Here is a 23,731-nt window from a genome sequence, read left to right as displayed (position 1 = left end):
GGCCCATACCTTCGCTGCCTAAGTTTCCCTTTAACACCTAAAGGCAGCCTCTCTTTTCGGAGGTAGACCATCACCTTATCACCGACTTGGAATGATTTTGGCCTCTTTTTTTGCAATCAGCAAGTTGTTTATATTTCTGATTTTGTGCTTCCAAAGCGTCGCGAATCTCTTCAAATAACTCGGTGTAATTATTAGCAAAGGACAATGCTGATTTTGAGTTTCCCCTTGATGGCAGCTTCACCAGGTTCACCACATGTGTTGGAACTTTAGTGTAGACAATGGAAAAAGGGCTCCTTCCTGTGGATCTATGCTTGGAGTTATTGTAGGAGAACTCTGCAAGAGATAAAGCCAAATCCCATTCTCCACAAATGCAACGGATCAGATTACCCAAAAACTTGTTCACCACTTCCGTTTGTCCATCTGTTTGTGGATGAGCAGTGCTAGAAAATTTCAATTCAGTGTTGAATTGCTTCCACAAAGTGAGCCAAAATGCAGCAAGAAACTTGCTATCACGGTCTGAGACAATGGACCTTGGAACTCCATGAAGTCTGACCACTTCTCGAAAGAATAGGTTTGCCACATGATGAGCATCCGTTGTCTTGCGGCATGGGATGAAATGAGCCATCTTAGAGAATCTATCCACGACCACAAATACAGCATCACTTCCTCGTCTTGTTCTTGGCAACCCCAAGACGAAGTCCATAGAAATGTCCTCCCATGGAGCAACAGGAACAGGCAAAGGCATGTATAACCCTGTGTTCTGGACTTGGCCTTTGCAGGTCTGACATACGTGGCACCGTTGAACGAACTTTCCAGCATCTCTCTTTAGTTGTGGCCAAAAGTAGCGAGCTTCCAGGTTAGCGATAGTCTTGTCCCGTCCAACATGGGCACTAAGATCACTTGAATGGAGCTCTCTAACCAGCTTGTCACGTAGAGAACTTCTTGGAATGCACAAACGGTCATTTTTGAAGAGATATCCATCTTGCATCAAATAGTCATCACCTAATGGTTGGCCCCTTGCGTGCTTTACCCAAACATGGCCAAAGTCTTCGTCACCCTCATACAACTCCTTTATTTGACCCATGCCTGAAAGTTCAGCTTCAAAAGAAGTCAAGAGGCATGCACGACGACTCAAAGCATCGGCCACTCTGTTAGTTATTCCAGATTTATGCACGATGAGATAGTTAAACCTCTCAAGATATGCTGCCCATCTTGCTAGCATGCGGTCAACATGCTTTTGATTTCTAAAATGCTTCAAGGATTGATGGTCGCTATAAACAATGAACTCTTTAGGCAGCAAATAGACTTCCCAAGTTTTCAACGCTCTGAAAACGGCGTATAATTCTTGCTGATGGGTACTCCATTTCTGTCTAGCTTCACTTAACTTCTCACTAAAGAAAGCAATGGGCTTCCTTTCTTGAGATAGGACAGCTCCAATGCCTACTCCACTTGCATCACACTCCAACTCAAAAGTCTTGTTGAAATCAGGTAGTACCAAGACAGAAGCTTGTGATAGCTTTTGTTTAATCTCATTGAAGCTAGCTTCAGCTGCTTCTGCCCATTGGAACTTTCCTTTCTTCAAACACTCGGTGATTGGTGCCATGATAGTGCTGAAATTCTTAACAAATCGCCTATAGAAAGTTGCAAGGCCATGAAAGCTTCTTACCTCAGAAATGGTCTTAGGAGTTGGCCATTCTCGGATTGCTTCAACCTTAGAATCATCAACACGAATGCCGTCACATGTTATGACGAATCCTAGGAAAAGAAGTTGTGTTTGCAGGAAAACACATTTCTTCAAGTTGACGTAGAGCTCGTTTTCCCTTAGTACTTCTAGCACCTTCCGAATGTGATCAAAGTGTTCATCCTCATCCTTGCTATAGATCAAGATGTCATCGAAATAGACCACAACAAAGTGGGATAAGAAGGGTCTAAGGACTTGATTCATTAAGTGCATAAAGGTACTTGGTGCATTTGAGAGTCCAAATGGCATGACTAGCCATTCAAACAACCCTTCCTTTGTCTTGAAGGCGGTCTTCCATTCATCCCCGGGTCTTATACGGATTTGATAATATCCACTTCTTAAATCTAGCTTTGTGAACACTCTTGCTCCACTAAGCTGATCCAACATATCATCCAGACAGGGAATAGGGAATCTATACCTTACGGTGATCTTGTTAACGGCTCTACTGTCCGTACACATGCGCCAAGATCCATCTTTCTTTGGCGTGAGTAGGGCTGGTACAGCACATGGGCTAATACTTTCTCGAATGTGCCCCTTTTGCAACAATTCCTCCACTTTCTCCTTCAATATACCATGCTTCTTTGGGCTCATTCGATAGTGTGGAAGATTAGGAAGACTTGCTCCCGGAATTAAGTCAATTCTATGTTGAATTCCTCTCATCGGTGGCAAGCCATGTGGCTCCCTAAGTATGTTCTGAAATTCTGCCAATAAACCACGTACCTTTGCTGTAATTTCAACAGTCAGGTGCTCTTCTCCCTTTACAACAAGTGCAGCACACAAATCTGCCTCCTTCAAGTCTTCCATAAACTCATGAGAGGTATGGGAGATAGTTAACATAATTTTTCCCTTCTCCTTAGAGGTATTACCTTCGGGTTTGTTTGGTAAGATAATGATCCTTCTCTTGTTCCAAATGAAAGAGTAAGAATTTTCCTTGCCCTTGTGTGTAGTATCCACATCAAATTGCCAAGGCCTCTCAAGAAGAACATGGCTGGCATCCATGTCAACCACATCACACAACACATTTGAGCAATAATGCTTACCCAAAGAAAGTGGCAGGTTGCATTGTTTGGTGATCCTCATATTCACTCCTTTCTTGATCCATCCAATAGTGTAGGGATTTGGATGATCATGGGTTTCAAGCTTTAAATGGTCCACCAACTTCTGGGAGATAAGATTCTCGCAGCTGCAACTATCAATCACTAGTTTGCATACCTTGCCATTCACCGTGCATTTGCTCTCAAATATTTTCTTCCGTTGTGTGTCATCGAGTTGTGGTGTGGAACATAGGACACGCTGGATCACACATACCACCTCTTCACCTTCTTCTTGACAAACCTCTTGTCCGTCTACATCTTCAGATTCGTATTCTTCCTCATCGCTTTCACCATCATGGATAGTCGTGTTAACAAATTTCCTTAGTGGGCAGCCGCTGGATATGTGTCCCTCTTTACCATATTTATAGCACTTTGGGCCTTCATTTGCCTTACCCTTGCCTCTAGTTTGCTTCGGGATGGGCTGTTTTGTCTTTGGTGGAGTGGTCTTTTCTTCCACTCTATTAGGTTGGCTCATAGATGAGCCTTCGGTATGAGGATATGGAGCCTTAGTTGTCTTTCTCATACTCACAAACCTCTCGGCCTTTAAGGCTAGAGCTTGTGCTTGATCAACGGACCAGATTTGTTGCATCATCAATCGATCTTGAATAGCATCATTGAGACCATTGATGTACCTTGCAACTTGTTGCTCTTCAGTTTCAGCAAGGTTGCACCTCACTTGTAGCCTTAGAGACTCCTCCATGTAATCTGAAACAGTCCTATTTCCTTAAGCACAATTTTGAAATTGGATAAATAGGATCTGGTCATAATCATCGGGCAAAAATCTCCCTTTCAAGAGGCCTTTCATTTGTCACCAAGTTCTAACACGAGGTTCTCCTCTCAGCCTGCGTTCCTCTTGAATGCGATGCCACCATGCACCGGCTCCTCCTTTCAGTTTGTATGCGACCAAAGGAACTCTACGATCTTCCGGAACCTCCATGACCTCAAAGAAAGTCTCCACTTCATATAACCAATCCAGGCACCCTTCAATGTCAACATTTCCATTAAAACTTGGGATCTCAGCTTTCACCTTGTATGTATCTCTTGCATATGTAGGGTTGGGTGCTCTCCGATATGCGTAGAGATTTGGCTCTTCAAGGGCATCATCATATTCTTCACCTTCAGAAGCCTCAACATAAATTGGCCTTCTTGAAGCACGTTGAACAACATGTTGTCGTGGCGGTCTTGCTCCAAGATTACCTCTCCTTCTTTCTTGATGAACATCTTCCTCTTCTTTAGATGAATCTCCTTCATTGGTAGCAGGGGGGACACCCTTTCTTATCATCTCAACCAGCTGGTCAAATCTCCTATTAAGATCTTCACGCAGCTCTTTGATTTGTTGTTCAGCAGCATCCATCCTCTTCTCCAATTGCTCCATTGCTTGCTGCAATTTACTCTCGAAGAGGACAGCAAGAACTAGTATGGGTCAACGAGGCTCTGATACCACCTGAAGCAGCACAAAGTTTGTGGAGGAGCAACTCCACCTTGCTGCTACAATGTGTACAACACAAGTGTTGAAGGAACAGCTTCAACGTGCTGCGCTAGATATCGCTCTAGAGGCGAATGTAGGTTGATAGGGCAGCAAGAGTTCAATCCAGAACTCCTAGGGCACAAGATCTTAGATAAGAACAACAAGTTCTATTATAGGTAGGGATACATAGTCTGCCTCCAAAGTAGAGGCGAGGACCTCTATTTATAGGGCTTTGGGAAGCCTTCACATACTTCTACTTATAGCTGGAATACTCTAGAAAACATTATGTAAGTTTCACCATTCTACTCATAGCTACTCACAACTAGAAGACTCTAGAAAACAGTAGGTAGGATAGAAAAGAAAAGGAAAAAAATACTACACTAGAGTGAAAGCATCTAGAAGTAGCCAAACAGATCTGTCATGTGTTTTCTTTCTTCTCATCTAGTGTTCCTCGTCACCCCAGCCGCTTCCGAACTGGTCGCCGTAGACTGCCATGCTGCTACGTGCGGCGCCGGAGGTCCAGCGGCCGCCGCCGGCGGACGAGAACGCGCAGGCCCTGGCGACGCCGTCCCCAGGGCGATAGACCGCGCACGTCACCCTGAAGTTGGACAGGCTGATGCGCACGCCCGCATCCTCGCCGTGGAGGAGGAAGGCGCCCAGGCAACCGCAGCCCTGGAACCACGCCGAGGGCGGGACGGTGATGTAGCGCCCCGTGAGCGGATCGCAGACGACCAGGGCATACGCCGGCGACCAATTTGTCTCCTTGTCTAGGAGCAGCAAGAGCAGGAGACCGTCCCAAAAGTCGGCGAGCTCCCAGCAGCGACCCGCCAGTCCCGGCCGCGGGAGGAAGTCGAGCGCGAGGTTCCGCGCGACGGCGGCGGCCACCCACCGCGAGGAGGAGGGGACGAAGACGGGGTTGCCGCCGGGCGGACGCGGGTGCCGGTGGCGCTCGTCGACGCGGTAGTGGCCGGAGAAGTGGGCTGGCGACAGGCCGCGGAGCGAGATGAACCGGAGAAGGAAGCGTCCGACGTCGCCCGCGATCACGCGGCGCCAGCGCCGGCACGTGCACGCCGCGTAGACGAGGTGGCGATGCAAGGGGAGGCGCAGGAACACGAGCTCGAGAAGATCGTCCGTGAGGGCATCGATCTTGGTTGCCGGCGTGGTTTCCCTCTGGGCACTCTTGCGGCGGCGGCCGTCCTCCATGGCCACCTGGACCTTACCCTAGCAGAGGTGAAAAGGCTCGGTCGTAAATGGGTGCGCTAATTTCGCCCTGGAGGATAAATCACGCAGAATGGACCCAGGAGGTTCGGTGGAAGAAACGGCTTTGACAAGTCTCAGTCTCGCTCTCTCTCTTTTTCTTTTTTGAGAAAAAAAGTCTCAGTCACATGCTTAGCCGTTGGAGCCCGTTTCTATTTCTCGCGTGTTAGGAAAACGGCCTGCATCATTTTCGTGTATTTTTCATATGTGATGGGCCGAGCGTGAAGAGGCTTATTTTATTTGGACTCCTCGGCTTTTTTTAGAGCGTAGTTGACGAGCGCTTCTTCGAAAGTCTTCCGATGATCATTTTGGGTGAGCCAAGAGTGCATCACACTCTAAGTTGTCGCAACCTGTCGCGCTCTGGACGCTTTCTTCAGATTTTTTTTCACACGCGTTTTCGATTTTTTGGACTGTTTTTTTGGGTTTCAGCTTTTTGTCTTCCACCAGTCTTTCTACACTTTTGGACAAAAAAACCTCTATGTTTGCAGATGATGTGGTCCTCTTCCTCAAACCAAGTGAGCTCGAGACACAAACTTGCCACGCCATCCTACAGTTGTTTGGGCAGGCCTTGGGGCTGGTAGTCAACATGAACAAGAGCATGGCGCTTTCAATTCGATGCTCCTAGGACAAAATGCAACTTGTTACTGATGCTCTGGGCTGCACAGCAGCACCGTTTCCGTGCAAATATCTAGGGCTGCCGTTGACCCTTAGAAAACAAACTGCAGCCCAACTCCAAGCTCTAGTGGACAAGGTGGGAGACGAGTTACCTCTCTGGAAGGCGGCCATGCTTCCGAAGAGTGGACGGTTGCTGCTCATTGAGTCTGTATTGTGTGCAATCCCAGTGCACTCTATGATGGCCTTAGACCTGCCGGCGAAAACGATCTCTGCTCTTGTCAAGATCTGCCGTGCCTTCTTATGGTGTGGTAAGAAAGAAGCGAACGGTGGTAACTGTTCTGTGGCTTGGGAATCTGTCTGTAGACCTAAATGGGCTGGCGGCCTCGGGATCCCCAACCTGCAGTGGCTGAACAAATCCCTCCAGGCCAGATGGCCGTGGTTGCAGAAGTATGACAAGGGCAGACCCTGGAGCGAGTTTCGAATCAAGGTACCTAAAGAATCTCTGGCACTAGTGCATGCGGCAGTTAACATTTCTGTGGGCGACGGGACAACCACCCTCTTCTGGGAGGACAAGTGGCTTCAGGGATGTCGGGTGCGCGATCTGCCCCCCCCCCCCAATGTACGCCAGGATCTCGACTAGAATCAGAGGATCGAAGACGGTGGCGAGCGCGCTTGAAAACAACAACTGGGTGGGTGACATTGGTCCGGACCTCTCACCAGCTGCTTTGCTTCAATTCTTCCAGCTCTGGGCATGTGTGGCGACGGTGCGGACGACGGTGGGCGAGCAGGATGTGGTTTCTTGGAGCTGGGAGAGCAATGGCCAATTCTCTGCGCGATCGGCTTATGCTGCCCGGTTCATGGGGCTTGAGGTGTCGCCAACTGCGGCTTTCACCTGGGGATCCCGGGCACCCCTTCGGTGCCGCTTCTTCGCTTGGCTCGCACTCAAAAACAAATGTTGGACTTCAGACCGACTTGCTAGTCGAGGCCTTCCGCATCAAGACTCATGCCCTCTCTGTGACCAAGCTGATGAGTCCATCCACCACCTGCTGCTGGATTGTGTCTTCGCTAGACAAATATGGCACTGGGTGGGTGGGATCATGTGCAGGACGGCATATGAGACGCTCGGAAACGAGGATCTAAACTCGTGGTGCATCAGGCAGGACTTGGTTGATCAAAACCGGAAAGCTACAAGAGCAACCTGCCTCCTAGTCCTGTGGATGCTTTGGAAGCACAGGAACGATGTGGTGTTTAACGGTATATTGCCATCATTACCATGTCTCAAGCAGCAGATCATGGAAGAAGGGGTGGCCTGGACTAAGACAGGATTGCTCGGCAAGCTTGCTCAAAATGCAGAGGTAGCTAGGTGGGCAGCTCCGGTTTAGTAGCTTTTCCGCCTTCTCGGTAGTGTCGAAAATGCCGACATGTAAATACACCTTGTACATATGACACTTGGGAGTCTTCCCATTCCTCTTTAATGAATGATACGCATGCTTGTGTGTATTCGAGAAAAAAACCTTTCTGCGCGAAAAACGCGTTTTTTTCTTTCACGAGAGGCACGTTTTTGCTTCCGCTAGAGACATGGATTTGCTTTCGCGAGGGGCACGGTTGTGCCTCTGGGGAACAAAAAAAGACATTTTTTCTTTTTTTCTTCCAGCTTTTTGGTCTGTTTTTTCGTGAAAGAAAACGTTCATGAAGATCTGGACGCGAGAAATCCAATGCTGAAAATGGTTTGAGATTTGGACACACGGTTTAAGAGATAATTTTTTTTAATAAATGAATCTACGAAAAAGGGAAACTTTCAGGTTATGAGAAGTGACGCACATACAGCGCGCCACTTGTTACAACCTGAGGAGGTGTAAGTGATCTTTTAAAAAAGTACTTCTCAATTAGTGTTTCGGCTTTTTGGGCTGTTTTTTACATTCAGGTTATGAGAAGTGGCGCACATGCAGCGCGTCACTTGTTACAACCTGAGAAGGTGTAAGTGATCTCTAAAATAGTATACATCTCAGTTAGTGATTTCGGCTTTTTTGTTGTCTTTTACATCCTTCTTTCTCTTTCATTTCGTGTATCCACTGGCTTCTTTCTTCTTCTTTTTTGAGGGGGGGCCACTGGCGGCAAAATTTCGTGTTTTGACCCTTTTGTCAAACAAAACCGAGATCTGACCCCAGTTTGAAAGTTTTTCGAGATCTGACCCTTTTGCTACCGCCAGGCCTTCAGGCGGTAGGGTTGCACAGTCTACCACTGCAGGTTCTGGCGGTAGGTGTGGCTGACGACCGTTAAGCCGTTAATGACTGCTTACGGACCTACCGCCATAGGCCACGGCGGTAGTCAGCACAAACCTACCGCCGAGAGCCCTGGCGGTAGGTTATCATAGTGGCATGAAGTTAACTGCTTTGATTTTGTCTTCAATTTTTTTGCCATAGACATAAGAAACAATAAGCACAATTTCATAGACATAAGAAGTTTGATCACATCCAAATAGTTTGATCACATAACGTAGTTTGATCACATCCAAATAGTTTTGCCATTACGGACTAAGAAACAAGTATCAAATAACATAGTTTGATCACATAACATAGTTTGATCACATGCAAATAGTTTCACGAAGCCAACATAAGAAGTTTAACAAGTTCAACGGTCATCGACCACATAAAAGGTTTCATCCATAGGTAGCAATCAAACATGACGATCATCAGCAGCCACACGCATATATAGTTCTAGATGATATCGATGACGATCATCATCTTCAAGCCTTGACGGTTGGTGTCCCTGATAGTAATTAGGATGGCATGTCCAACATGAAGATTCTTGTCAACGAGGAAGCTCTTCCACCCAACCGAGCTTAAGTGTGTGCGACCGTCCGTGTCCACGCCGTACGCACAAGTAGTGACGGAGCCCCTTGCGGTAAGGCGTATTCTAGCATAGCCTTCTTCATCAGCCTCGATGCCACAACTCTCAGATAGGCTCTTTGGCAATTTCTGAATAAGAAAAACATATCAATTAATAAGTATGGATTATCTAAACTATTAACAGTTCCTTGGATTCTACACTAATAACATACCATGACATGTCGATCGATCATGGTACTTGTCAGACGGGTCACGAATGGCACCCCGACCAAGTCAGCACGTGGCAGAAAGTTGTCCCATAGGTTGCACACCTCCTGATCGCTCAGCCTCACTCTGTGAGCACAGATGGCTTCCTCAAGTGGGTCTTCATAGTCATCATCCTCATCAAGTGGTGGTGGCGGCGCCATTTTCCTTATATAAGCATTGATTGATAAAGTTAATTAAACATCAATATTTGTTCTAATGCAAGCATTCATCAGATATAGGTAGATTCCACCTAAATCAATGGATATATATAGCAAAACAAATATCTACAATATTCACACAATAAATCATCACATATGGCTATAAGAAAGACTAAACCTAGGGTTCATCTAGGTTCTAGGGTTCATCATATCAACTAGAGAGGGTTCCTCATATGGCTATAAGAAAGACTAAACCTAGGGTTCATCTAGGTTCTAGGGTTCATCTAGGTTCTAGGGTTCATCATATCAACTAGAGAGGGTTCCTCGTATGGCTATAAGAAAGACTAAACCTAGGGTTCATCAACTAGGTTCATCACATTGCAATCATCTAGGTTCTAGGGTTCATCATATCAACTAGAGAGGGTTCCTCATATGGCTATAAGAAAGCAGATTGATTTGACTCAAACTAATTGGGGGATTGGAGGAGCTTACCTTCCTCTTTCCGTAGCCATCTCGATCTGCAAAATCCGTGAATCAACGAAGAAGATCGGAGTGGGGAAGTGGAGGAGATGAGAAAATGGGCGAGAGGAAGAAGAAGGCGGCTGGGTGGGTGGGGATTAGGGGTTGGGGTGGGGTGGGCGGGCGGTTGGGTTTATAAATGCCCAAACCCTACCGCCATAGGGCGCGGCGGTAGGAGGCCACACCCTACCGCCATCACACCCGGCGGTAGGATGCCTCCCCCCACGCCCCCTTCTATGACCAAAAAATCAAGCAGCGCAGCGGTAGGGTTGCACACCCTACCACCGAGGACCTACTGCCTTAGTGTGTGGCGGTAGGGTGGTCCAGTGTGCATTTTTTGCACCTTCTAACTTCTTTTGTCTTCAATTTTTGGCAGACAACATTTAAACAGCATATGTATGACATATGAAGCACACAATGTATGATATATGATGCACACACCACAAATCTATAAATAAGGTAGGTTCGATACATAGCAAATAGACATCCATAAAGGTTTTCACCAAGTTATACATAGCAAATTAACGAAACAGTTTCACGAGCAAATTCATATGGTTCACGAAGCAAATATGCAAGTTTTTAGTTCAACGACACGGCAACAACTTCAGTCCTTCCTTCCCCTCTTCGACTTTCGGTCCTCATTATCCTTGGATCGCTTCTCGGCCGCCGTCTTCTTGCGGGCCGTAGGACGTGCTTTCTGAAATGGGGATGGACTCTTCCAATCCTTCCTCGGCACATTCCTCATCTCATGCTGGGTTGGCTGAGTTGCTGGAGGTCCATCGTCATCATCGTACTCCTCCTCCTCCTCATCGTCCTCTTCCTCTTCCTCACCATGTTCTTCTTCTGCGCCCTCTTCTTCATCTTCCTCTGCATCATCATCGTCGCTGCTCTCCTCCTCGTCATCTTGAACCGCCCTAGACGACGAGGCTGCATGGCTCGATGAAGCGAGGCTACGCATCGGTGCAGGAGGAAAAACATCCTCGGTGTTTGTAGCGCACCCAAGCAGGCCCACAAGCCGGCGTGCTTTGTTGACGTATTTCTGCAATGATAACGAAACAATATGAACTTCTCGAATGTCCAATGATAACGAAAATGAACTCCGTATTACCTTCACTGTTTCCCTCAACTTGTTCTCACTATCTCAAGTCCCAGGGACATCACTAAGCGCATCGGAGGCATCAAAAATGCTTTTGTTCAGCTCCGAAGACTGCAAAGTAATAAAATGAGTCAATAGCACGAAAAGCTGATTTCATCCAACCGTCGGTTCAAAAGAGGTAAAAACAACATACCACTCTGTTCATGAGGGGTCCGTACTCCCTAAATCCGCCTTGAAGCTGTATGATGCTCTCGTTGTAGGCTTCATTCTTTGAGGCGTCATCGAACAGGTCTTTGGCATCTGCTGTCGTCCACTGGGACCTCAGACGCAGACGATGCTTGATGCCATCATCGTACCACAGCATGTGATCCTCGTACTCGTCCCAGTCAATCACTCTCCTCTCCGTGTCTTTGCGTCCTTTCCACTCGTTCCATTCCTTCACGTATCTCGCATGTTCGGCTTCCCAATCCGTGATTGATTGATTCTTCTGCCTGCTCATCCTGCAATGCATAAGAAAGAATGTAAAACACCCTTCTTTTATGAATGTAAAGCATCAAAACAAGAACTTAGAATCGATTAGGACGGCTTGTGGTACTCACAGGTGTAGGTCGTAGCCACCGGTATCGTGGCCGGCTGGTGGTGTGTGTTGTGCCTTACCAAATTGTGCGGCAACGCGCTGTGGCAAGTGGTACTCCACGGCATAGACACAAATCATGGGCACGATGCACCGGAAGAGAAGCCGGTCCTGCTTGCACATGTTGTTCAGCTCGAACCCCCACTCTCGATCATCACTATACGGCCGCCAAGTAACCTATAACCAAACAATGTTAGGCTCAAGTGAAAGTGTTATCGAAACAATGGTAAGCTCAAGTGAAAATGTAGTTCTTATACCTGGAAAGGCGTGAGAGCATCAAGCTCGTTGCTGAAGACCTTGTACAAGGCCTTCGATTCGCCCGTGTAGACACGCACCACGTCCCAAGCGTATGCGACGGTCGGGTTCCGATCATCTTCGTCATCTTGGCCATAGTCCGTCCATGCACGCGAGCGCAGCTTCTCCGGACGGCCCACCGGGATTCGCTCCCACATCCAAATGGAGAGGCCCCATACACATCCACACATATCGGACGTGACTTCCGCTCTCTGGGTCGCGTCATCAAGCTACAAACCATGTTCAGATGATAAGATGTCAAAAATGTAAAGCAGCACATGTCTGATATTTGAAAGAAAGTGATATTCACTTACCGAACGGTATAGGTAGGCGAGTCCGGCGGCCCCCCAGCTGTACCCCGCATCCCAGTCCTTTAGGAAGTCGAGATACATCCATAGGGCAGAGTTCCCAGAGCAGTCCGGAAACACTACCTCCGTGAGAATGTACCACAGGTAGGCCCTGGCGTACTGCTCCACCACCCGGGGCTCGACATCTTCCGGGCACTTGCTCCGGTGCTCAAGGAGCCATGACAGCGGTATGCCGGAAGTCCGGTTTCTCTTAGCGGGGGGGGGGGGGGGGGCAGTCGCCGATGAGGCTGGCAACCCTCTCGTGCCAGTTCGCCCTCTCCACTCTTCCTGTGAGAGCACGACCCTCGAGCGGTAGTGCTGTAATCATCGCCCAATCCTCGAGGGTCACGGTCATCTCCCCACATGGAAGATGAAAGTTGTGCGTCTTTGGCCGCCACCGGTCGATCAAAGCCGTGAGAGCTGAGTGAACGAGCGTCGGCAGCTTACGCTTGAACTGCAGGACGAAACCCAATAGTCGGGCTCTCCTGAAGAACGATGCGTGCCGATTGTCGTACTCCATCTTAACCGTCATCTTGTGAGCCCTCATCCGCAGTGGCGGCAGCATCTGTGAAAATCAATAACCAAAGCATAATTAGCATGGACATAATAGTTAGCAACTTGTTTTCATCAATTCGAAAGATTTGGTTTAAAATGGTAATTACCACTCCATTCTCAATGAAACGGGCACGGTGACGCTTGTCGAACCTAGGGTCAAGCATTTTGTACTTCGTGTCAATGTCGTCCGCAAGAGGTGGCCTCCTAAAAGAATTGCATAAGCATATCAAAAGATTTTTCAACATGAACTAGGGTTCAACATTAACTACGAAACATATCGATGCATAACAAAAATTAATCACATCCAACAGAACCTATGAGTTCAATCTTTGAATAATCATATATCAAGATTATCATGAACATGAACTAAATACAATACATATATCAAAAACTAAATAAAATACTTTTATGAAGATGCAATCACCATGGTCCAAATGCATCATAACACATATTTCTCCAACAACATCCAACATGCATCATCTCATTTTTTGTTAAAAAACAAAAAAAAATGAACTAGGGTTCATCTTGAGGATTCATACACTACATATAACAAATATATCAAATATTCATCTCCAATATTCATCATACACTACATCCAATACTTGCATCATAGCATAGGAACATGCATCATCTATCATAACAAATACCTCCAACATCCATCATATAAAAAACCATTCAAATCAAATATGAACTAGGGTTCATCTTAACACAACCATACCAACTATTCAATATAGTTCATATCTAACACAATATAACATCTAGAATCAACCTAAATCAATCCTAGGGTTAAAAAAATTCAAATAGGAGTGATTTGAATCGAATAATGCGACGAATCGAAAAGTGTTTGATTAAAACTTATTGGAGGGATTGAAAGAGCTTACTTTTCTTTCTTCGGGGCCATCTCGATCCGCAAAATCCGTCAAGAAACGAAGAAGATCGGAGGGAGGGAGTGGAGGGGATGAGAGAGGGCGAGTTGGAGCAACTGCTCTGTTCTTCGTGGTGGGGGGCGGCTGGGTGGGGGGAGAAGGGGGTGGGGGCGGCCGGCCCGCGGTTTATATATGTCCGCACCCTACCGCCGGGAGGAGCGGCGGTAGGGTGTGACGGAGGGGGTACGGAGGCCGTTATCGTTGCTGACGTGGACAAGTTTGCTACCGCCGCAGGTCTCGGCGGTAGGCTATATGATCCTACCGCCGTGCCTCGTGGCGATAGGGGAAAGGGTCAAATCTCGAAAAACTTTCAAACTGGGGTCAGATCTCGATTTTTTTTAACAAAAGGGTCAGAACACGAAATTTTGCCGCCACTGGCTCCTTTCTAACCGTTACGACGAAGCGGAAGAGGCTGGGCCTCGAAACTGGGCCGAATGTTGGCCTACGCTCCTTGTCTCATCCGGTTGGGCTAAACCCTAACCCAGAGCGTCCTCCCCTCCAACCCGACGCCGGCCTCCGCCTCCTCCTCCGCCCTCGCCTCCTTCCTAGCCGCGCAGCTTACTGGTCTGGTCTGGGTTGACCGGAGTGAGGCGGGATGGCGCTGAGGGGCGTTTGGCAGCTGCAGAAGCTCGTGGTGAACTTCTGCGATTGGGGAGGGAGCAGCAAGGGGATCAGGTACTGTTCGTCGTGCCGATTTGATTCTGCCTTAAGTTTTGTTCCTGGAGATCCGACGTATTCGTTGTGTCGACTGAGCTGGAGTGCTCTGTTGATTCTTAATTGTGCATGGCGAAATGTGGAATTCTCTTCTCTGAAGGTGAGCCTCGCGTGCGATTATGTGTCGGTTTTGACGAAAAGGAAGAGCTATTCGTATGACCCCATCGAACATGAGTAATTCATCTGTCTAGAGGACACTTTGATATTATTGAAAATGGGAATAACTATTTGGAAGAATGGCCCATTAGACAGTTCAGTCACAGTTGAGTCAATTATATGTATTTTGCTAGTTGGGTTGTGATCAAGCCCTGCATTTGTGATCCTTGAACCTAATTTTATTCACATGGTATCTTCCTTTCTTGCGGATGAGTGGGCTATTGTTTAAGCATAAACAGTATGATTTTGGAGCTTAATTGTGGCTTGACACCATGCTTCAGTCATTTGAATTTAGTGTCTGATAACAATTAGGTGCTTCAATTTGGTTGCTCCTTTACGACTAGAGCTCCTTGGAATTGCAGGGCTTTTATGGAGTCGCATCTTCCAGCTCTCAAGGAAAAGAATCCCCAGTTAGAGGTGGTGACACAGCTTGTCCGTGGTCAGCATCCTAACTTGAAGGGCATTTACAGTAAGAACCTCCTTTCCTTTTGACCATTTTAGTGTTACCAGGGGTTATATGGTAACTGTATTACTTATAATGATTTTACTTTCTGGTAGTGAGGGAGATCTTTGTGTTGGTACTTACCAAATGCATATAATTAGTTGATTTTCGTTAATCTGTCGCAGTCAAGCACTGTAGTTTACAGTTCCTGTATTTAGTTGAGAATTGCAGCACCGTGTCATTTTTCACTCGTCTTCCATGTGCTTAAATACTTGTGATGAATTGGACATGCTCAACAGGTGAAGTCGCTTGGTTTAAGCATTTTTGCCACCCATTTCCTTCCATGTGCTTAAATACTTGTGATGAATTTTGACACACTCAAGAGCTCAAAGGTGAACCCACATGGTTCAAGAATGAAATGGTATTATGGTTAACCGTGTGCCTTTTGAGTGAATAAATCTTCTTAAGGAAACGTTGACATGTTTTGTTTGAGGGGCGCACTTGTTCTAGGACAAGTGCAGATTTTGTGGGGGAGCAGGCTCATTTAACATGTTCTGTGGGATACATTTCACAAATTTAAGTACTTTCTCTCTCTCCTAGTGTTTAGCCCAAGAATAATTCCATTTCATTGCAAACCAACCTTATAGCATGTGATGATTGCGGGAGGAGGTTTTCTTTTGGTGTATTTTTGTTATTAGGAGATTTTCATATATGCCACCCAAAAGATTGGCATGACTGGGAGTACCACTCCTTGTCTCATTGACAGGACCCACTCACATGTCATCGCGACAACGATTCATATCAATACGTCACCCTTGTTATTTTTCATGAATGTGTGGCTGTAGTTGCTTATGTTCCAAGTTATCATTTTTAAGCAATGCCATTCTTATGCAGAAAACCATAACGAGAGAGTTGTTTGCTTCAGAAACTTGGCACCTGAGGACATAATGTTGCAAGCTAGTAGGCTAAGGTGTTCTCTGGGCAGGAAAGTCGTGAAGCTGAGAACCAGACACGTGACGAAAAGGCCAAGCGTCCAGGGAACATGGACCACGGAGCTGAAGATGTGAGTCAAAGTTCCTGATGGCACACACTCGCAAGAACCGTCTCAGATCTATAGCAAGAACTCTGCTGCTATTAGACCTACGTTTCCTCAGTAGTTACAGTTTCATTCGGCCCTCCTTTTGTTTGAGCCGCAGTCTGACAATAACATGTAAACTTGGGAGTTTGTTTTTGTTGGTATCGCCTGTCTAGCAGATATTTGGATGGCAGATGCTTGATCTTTAGACTGTTGCTTTCGTTGAAGTTGTCAGCGCAGAATTTGTTCTAAAGGAGGGAGGAATGTCTGCAAGTTATGACAGGACAAGTTATAAATCTAAAACTGTCATGAACTGTATACATTGTTCATCTCTTGCTGTCCATCTAGTGCATCAGGTGAGTAACTAGAGTATCCGTAAGGGGCACTAGTCGATTGGGTTCTATAAGTATCTGAAACTGAAGGCACCTGTTATTCAGTTGGTGTTATCCCCTGAACCGTTTCAGATTCATGTCTAAAAAGGAAAGGTTTTTTTTAGATCTATATATACCAATCAAGAATGTTGTGTTGATATCGTTTTCAGCATCGACAGCTAACTTGTACTAGCTCCGATGAGAACATGTAAAAGCCTTTGGGTTGACCTTGAAGATGCAGCATTTGGAATTTCACCGCTTTGGGTTCATACTCGGCTTCTTCGGCCTACCTTTGCCCAACTTGCAAACGCAAATGACTCGACTTTGAAAAAGGCGGTTTGGAGCACATGGACGCCACCTAAGCAAAAATTCTTTGCATGGTCAATTTTACGATGGTTGTGGATTGCAAGGGAGGGGACGGCCGAAATGAGCTGGAGACTGCCGTGCATCTTCTACTCAAGTGCAGATTTTCTGGGCGCGTTTGGGAGGACATCAAAGCGTGGCTACGTCTTATTAACACTGAAATAAAGCATTGGCAAAACTTCAATAGAGTGTTGGAGTGGCGGAGCTCCTTGGCTCCTTGGTCTTGTTCACAGATTTCTCTTGCTTGCTTCGTGGGAGCTTTGGAATGAACTGAATGGACAGTTCTTCAGGAATGTACCTTCTATGCCTAAAGTAGTTGAGCGCAAAATCAAAGATGAATCAGCCTTGTGGGTTTTTGCTGGGGCAAAGCATTTAAAATTGATCATGCCACGAGAGTAGAAACTTTTGGATGTTCAAGAGTTTGTTCTCTTCTAACTATTTCTACATTATTTCTTAATCAATGAGATGGGGCAAAGCTCGTGCCTCCATTAAAAAAAACTTTTGAGCTGAATTAAGGACATATATATTTTTAAAATGTTGTCTGAAGAAATGGACAGCTTCATCAGTTTCAGCTGCCAGCGGGTTGCCACCACCGGGAAAGAGGGGCAAGCCAACGCAAACCAGGGCCAAGGTTTTCTCTCGCTAACCATTTCCAAGCAAAATTCCACAATAGTGCAGAACTGCAGATGAGCATTCCCATTTATTTGCTAGGAAATCTGATGGCAGATCTTGCGGCGAATATCTCACAAAGCAACATGCTGAAATCCAACTGCAAGACCCAAGATAGCAAATAATCATTTAGGAGAAATGGAGATACAGCTCTTTCCCCAATTCCAAACTCCACTTTTCATGCATCAAGTACAGACAACACAGATGGAGCACCCCAGAGAAACTGACGGTGCTTCCTCCATTACAAAACCCCAGAGAAACTGACAGGGTGGGTACAGATCTTAAGCATATCAGGTGTGAAAAAAACTTCACAGTTGACAGCAACTTAAACTCGATAGTCCATGCCAAAGCCACAGGACAATCGAGCATTCATCAAAGAAGGTCTACAGACCAGCAATGAGCTTTCACTGAGATAATTTTTGTCTGACAATGTAATCACTGTATCCGGTATAATCTTTTTACATCACTAGTTGACATAAAGAAATTTAAGTAACCCAAGTACCTTCAAAGCTCTAATGGATGGACAGAAGAACCATTGTCAGAACCCAATAGCACTTACTTGGGCTGCACCAAATATGATGCCCATACCTCATTAGCTGGAGGGGGTGGCTGAACCCAGTGGCCAGGTATACGGCTGCATGCAGGTGCAGACAGTCAATGCATTTAGAAGAATCCCCGCAAAAAAATGCATTTAGAAGAATAAAAATACATGTAACATTTGTTCAACACGGCACATCAGAGATCTCTCTGTCCACTGCAGTAACTAACTATTATGGTTGTGATTTAGACTAAAATGGATATGTGAAATTCTGTTCTTACAGAACTGCAATGAATGAAGGTTATCATAATTTACAAATATTAGTTGGTTCAACGACACGGTCTGGTATTACAGCCATACCATAAGTAAAACTAGATGAAAGCTATATAAAAGATCCACAAGCATTTGCAACCTTAATGCACCATTAAGATATCAGCCTATATTTTACGAACTATAAATCAAACTTTGTAGCTCACCAAAGATGCTAGTTTATCATAGTGGACCTAAAGTCAGCCGATTTGAACACACCATTACGTGATGGTTTCTCATGAGTTTATTTTCCAGCTTATAAAACAAAACCTTTAAAGAATCAGCAAATCATATTTACACAGTGAATTTGCATTGCATGAGAAGGATGCTTGTCAAATAACTAGCATGGTATAGTGCTGTTATTATCACGAGACAAGATAAAGCAGCATGATTTGACAAGTAAAAGCCTCACCTTCCTCCAGGTCTGATAAAAGAATCCCACATTCTGCGTACCTACAATCGGAGGTGAAATACATATAAGATACTGTATTGAGTAACCTGAACTAGTATGAAATTTTGTTAAAAGTGAGGGGAAAATCTCCTACTCAAAGAAATAAAATATGAAATCAATAAAACTTCAACACAATCTCCTGCTTTCCTTTCACATAGTTCTCACTAGTGCTTGAAGCAATGGTTATCTGGTAGCTCCATAACATCCCCAATGGTGACATCCAGTAAAACCCAACAGATCATATCAAAGATTGTTAAGCCTAGTCAGGTACTCCCTCCGTTCGGAATTACTTGTCTCGGAAATGGATGTATCTAGAACTAAAATACGTCTAGATACATCGATTTCTGCGACAAGTAATTCCGAACGGAGGGAGTAGTTCATTAACACCGTCCTACAAACCCGTGACACTTGCATGAAGTTGAGAGTTTGGAATAAATTACCTCAATGAGTGTCCCCAGGTCATAGCTACTTCCATGATAATAGTGGTAGAACTCAAAAGGCAGGTTGGTCAGAGATTCGGAATGCCCAGGCCCTTTTATCTCGACCTTTTGACCATCATGTTCTGTCTTTTGACTTGCATGATCACTTCTCTCACTTATGCTTGCATCTCCTTGGTTCTGCTCTGGTGCCGACCCACTTTTAGGCTGTCCAAGGCCATCTTCTTGAGCAGTTGTATGATGGGCAGCCTTCCTTGATTCCTCAGCGGTGAGAATAGCATCCTTCGCAGCATCAGTTCGAGCAGCAGTTGCAGCTTGGCGCTCCTCTTCCTCAACTGCAGCCTTGACACGCTCAAGATATTTATCATCCTCTTCTGGCAGAAAATGACCTGAAATATAACTGTCGTTAGTGTAAATTATCAGGCATGCATGGGTTGCAATGGCCAGAATAAAGCAGGTTAATCATATCATCACACCTGGACAACTTTTATAAGTAAAAGTGTTGCCTACAACTGCGTACAGAATTCAAAATTTATGGCTGAGATCTTAGTTCAGAGAACAATGCGACAGTATACTTCCTCCATTTTAATACAATTCCGTTTTCTGTGGATTGTAACACTGTAGTTTCATTGAGAAAATAAGAGCTTAGTTACAGCAATCTTTTAAACCACTGCCCATTACGCTATGCGAGGGATTTGGGCTGTTATACTTCATTTACTACAGAGAAGAATGGTCCAATCTAATGACTGGTTTCAGGATGTCATTTAAGCATATGGGATATGGGTCATATGGCTGGTTGCGGTATAAAGGGAGAGGGAGTGGCTAAATGAAAATATCTTGCCTTGTTTCTTCAGTTTTTCAACCCTTACAGAGCGGAGCTCCTGTAGTTTCTCGACCATTAGAGCAAGCTCGAGCTGTGAATGGAAGATTTGTTTTCAGAAAATAGTTAGTTGGAATAAGGTAATACTGCACTGATGCTTCAAAAAAAAATTATTAAGAGCTTATAATCTACACAAACAACAACTCAAGAATTCAAAAACTGCTTGCACAAAAATCTGAAAGAAAACAATCAAGCAAGGTACATGGAATCAAGCACAGAAGTTGAGCTGAACTCCGTTGAAGACAACTAATTGGCAATTTTAACAGATCTTCAAGATGGCATCTTACAGAAATTCAACAAAAACATAAGGCGTCAAGAGAAAGGTAAGAAAATAACAATTGCATAACTTAAGGCTCACAGCATATCCAAAACTCAGAGAGTATTAGCATGTTATTAGATTATATCCAAATTCAATTGTATGCGCGGATCTTCTTGCAGAAAAACAATAAAATACAAGGATTTAGAATCCTGTACAATACTTACCTCAGATTCTAGACGTTTTCTTTCCTCATTTGCTTTCTTCTTGGCAATCTGCTTCATGCTTTCCACCTGGTTTGTACATACAACAATGAGTTCATTATTGTGGAACAATTGCGTTTTCCTACTAGTTACTACAGATAAATCCTATGAATGAAATGGCAGTTTCAACAAATGAAATGGCACCATGGCACCTTGCGTTTTGCAATGTCATTAGAAATTTGTCTAGCCCTCCATTCATCAGCTTCCTGATCAATTCTGTCAAATTCTGCACTCTCCTGAACAACATGAAGAGAAGGGATGACATGCATTTATTGGATCCGTGGCCATTTTGATTCTAACGGAACATTTTCACAAAGATAGGAAAATAGAAACAATGAGTTCCACCTTCTGGAAAAGCTCTGCTACATGCTTTCTCTTCCTCTTCCTCCATCGCTTATTTCTCTTGGACTTCTGCAGCTTCTGAGCTAACGAAACCATTGCCGATTTTTCTGCCCAAGGACCGTCTTGGTTAATAGCGGAAGAAATAGGTGCCAGGAGGTGCTGAAGTTGAGAACAGAGATAATTAGCCGCATCTGTCGCCAGAGATTCATGAGTGTCTTGGCTAATCTTGATTTCACTTGCGAGGTCCGAAAAATGGCAAGGCCTGCCCGCAGAAGAGACACCAGACCCTGAAGACGATGCTACGGCAGACGAATCTGGTTCTTGTGCACTAGCATCAGATGAATTCCTCACAAGTGCAATCTCCTCTAGCTCGTTTATCCTGCCAATTCAAATCCTTTATTTCAGCACAAATGGTACAGAGACTGGATACACGGTCATAGCTACCTTTGGGAGTTTAGGGAACTCACAGAGCGCTTGAAATCGCGACCGTCTCTTGCAACTTCTTCAAATGCTCCCGCACATTGTCACGCTGCCAAAAGGAACTGGCCGCCGCCAGTGCCGCCGCCTCAGGCTGGAAAGGGAGCTGCTGGTGCTGGTGCGGGTGCTGGTGGTGGTGGTGGTGCTGCTGCTGCTGCTGCTGCCACTGCCACTGCCATGGCGGAGGCTGAGGAGGCCGCAGTGGTCCAAAGGCATTCGGCGGTGGGAACATGGCGTCCTGCTGCCGCGGGGGAGGCCTGCAGACAAGGAAAAGCTCGTCAAATCCATGGAGCGAAGGGGCCTACGCGAGCGACTGCGGGTCAGAGGCGCGTGGGGAGTTACCTGAGAGATGGATGTCGTCTTCGCCGTCTGCGGATCAGTCGCCGAAGGTATTCGGACTTGTCGCCGGCGGCGGGTCGCTCCTAGGTCTTGTTGGCGCCCCGACTCCGTCACCACGCGTGAAATTAAGTGGAGACAGTAGGCTGGACTCCGGAGAATGAAGTAGGGGCGTGGACGCGTGGTGAAGGAAGGGGAGGAAGAGATCCGAGTCCGGCGAGGCAAGGCGGCGGCTCCGCCGGAGAGGAGCGTGGCTGGGCTTTTTTCTTCAGATCAGAGAGTATGGCTGGGCTTGGCAGCCCCAACTTGCCGGCCCGTGCTGTACGCTGGCAATTTGGGCCGAGGAACCATTCTGGCCTACTCGCGTGGAAAAGGTTAGTGCCCCACCTCTCCTGGCACGAGCCCTCCGGCTCCGGCGGCCACCTCTCCCGGCACGCATGGCGAGCCGCGTCCAGCTCTCTGGCTCCCCGTCCGAGCCCTCCCTCCCCACGGGCCCGCATCGCTTCCCCCACCGCAGGCCGCAAACCCCCTTCCCCGGCTGCGCTCCCTCATCGTCGCCCCACCACCACCGCAGGCCAACCCGGCGCCGGACTCGGTAGGGCGCCCTGGTAGCATGACAGGGGTCGAAAGGAGCGCCGGTCGCGGGACTCCCGCCCCAGGCCGGTGGGCCTGCTCTCCTCGCGCCCGCCGCGCTCCGCTCTCCCCGCGTCGCTCCATGGGTGCTGCTACAACTGCGACAAGGATATGACGGCTCTCCAGCGTATCTATAATTTATGAAGTATTCATGCCATGTTTACAACAATTCTATATTGTTTTGGTATGATTTGAACGGAAGTATGAAACTAATCCGGATTGACGTTGTTTTCAGCAGAACTACCGTGGTATTGTTTTTTGTGCAGAAATAAAAGTTCTCCAAATGCAACGAAACTTTTTGATGATTTTTTTGAACAAAAGAGGCATTAGAAGCTTCGTGGGAGGACCAGAAGGTGAAGGAGTTGGCCACTACCCACCAGGGCGCGCCAGAGACCTTGGCCGTGTGCTGGTGGGTAGTGGGCCCCTTGAAGCCCATCTGGACGTGAGACCGACGCCAAAAAATCCTATAAATACAGAAACCCCCAGAAATAACCCTAGATCAGAAGTGCCACCGCCGCAAACCTCTCTAGCCACGAAAAACCAATCTAGACCTTGTCCGGCACCCTGTTGGAGGGGGAAATCATCACCAGAGGCCATCTTCATCATCCCGGCGGCCACCATGATGAGGAGGGAGTAGTCCACCCTCAGGTCTAAGGGTTTGTACTAGTAGATATGTGTTTTATCTCTCTCTCTCTCTCACTCTCTCTCGTGTTCTTGAGTTGGCACGATCTTGATGTATCGCGGGCTTTGTTAATATAGTTGGATAATATGGTGTTTCCGCCTCTCTATCTTGTTGTGATGAATTGATTTTTTCCTTTGAGATTTCGTTCTTATCGGATTGAATACTTTTATGGATTCGAGAGCACTTGATGTATGTCTTGCTATGAATACCCATGGTGACAATGGGGTATCATATTGGTTCACTTGATGTATGTTTTGGCACTCAACTCGCGGATCCCCGAGGTGACATTGGGGTAATCTATGCATAGGGGTTGATGCACGTTTTTGACCTACTTTCTCCGACAGAAATCTTGGGGCACTCTTTGAGGTTCTTTGTGTTGGATCGAGTATTATGAATCTGAAATTGTTTGATACATATCGTACAATCAACTCACGGATTCTCGTGGTGACATTGGACTACCTAGGTGACATTAGAGTTGGTTGATGTGTATCATATGGTATTATTTTAGTACGAAGTCTTGGATAGATCGATCGGAAAG

General features: G+C 46.2%; 3 protein-coding genes across 5 annotated transcripts; 1 reads left to right on the top strand and 2 right to left on the bottom strand.

The window, feature by feature from the left end:
• Positions 1 to 4,450: 4,450 nt before the first annotated feature.
• LOC123077852 (uncharacterized) lies at positions 4,451 to 5,735 on the bottom strand. Its single transcript, XM_044500186.1, has one exon. It carries the CDS (start codon positions 5,504 to 5,506, stop codon positions 4,745 to 4,747), a length of 762 nt encoding a protein of 253 aa, XP_044356121.1. The 5' UTR covers positions 5,507 to 5,735; the 3' UTR covers positions 4,451 to 4,744.
• Positions 5,736 to 14,210: 8,475 nt separating this feature from the next.
• Positions 14,211 to 16,506, top strand: LOC123077851 (54S ribosomal protein L51, mitochondrial). Its single transcript, XM_044500185.1, has 3 exons — positions 14,211 to 14,474; positions 15,032 to 15,138; positions 16,006 to 16,506. The coding sequence occupies exons 1-3, from the start codon at positions 14,395 to 14,397 to the stop codon at positions 16,176 to 16,178; spliced, it is 360 nt and encodes a 119-aa protein (XP_044356120.1). The 5' UTR covers positions 14,211 to 14,394; the 3' UTR covers positions 16,179 to 16,506.
• Positions 16,507 to 17,311: 805 nt separating this feature from the next.
• On the bottom strand, positions 17,312 to 22,193 carry LOC123077850 (U11/U12 small nuclear ribonucleoprotein 59 kDa protein). 3 transcript variants are annotated; one of them, XR_006436851.1, is made up of 10 exons: positions 21,885 to 22,192; positions 21,533 to 21,799; positions 21,069 to 21,444; positions 20,876 to 20,959; positions 20,688 to 20,753; positions 20,166 to 20,238; positions 19,328 to 19,713; positions 18,849 to 18,889; positions 18,092 to 18,223; positions 17,312 to 17,689 (listed from the first exon to the last, which is right to left on the bottom strand). XR_006436851.1 is itself a non-coding variant. In XM_044500183.1 (10 exons), the coding sequence occupies exons 2-10, from the start codon at positions 21,772 to 21,774 to the stop codon at positions 17,621 to 17,623; spliced, it is 1,383 nt and encodes a 460-aa protein (XP_044356118.1). In that variant the 5' UTR covers positions 21,775 to 21,799; positions 21,885 to 22,193; the 3' UTR covers positions 17,312 to 17,620. The 3 variants fall into 3 exon arrangements, 2 of the variants coding, with proteins under 2 accessions (XP_044356118.1, XP_044356119.1); XM_044500183.1 differs by having other exon boundaries at positions 18,178 to 18,223; positions 21,885 to 22,193; XM_044500184.1 differs by lacking the exon at positions 17,312 to 17,689 and having other exon boundaries at positions 17,863 to 18,223.
• Positions 22,194 to 23,731: the final 1,538 nt, after the last annotated feature.

The sequence above is a fragment of the Triticum aestivum genome, chromosome 3D (genome assembly GCF_018294505.1).
Source record: "Triticum aestivum cultivar Chinese Spring chromosome 3D, IWGSC CS RefSeq v2.1, whole genome shotgun sequence".
NCBI lineage: Eukaryota > Viridiplantae > Streptophyta > Magnoliopsida > Poales > Poaceae > Triticum > Triticum aestivum.
The sequence above is the reverse complement of the archived record's forward strand: the minus strand, read 5'-3'. Positions and strand labels throughout refer to the sequence as shown.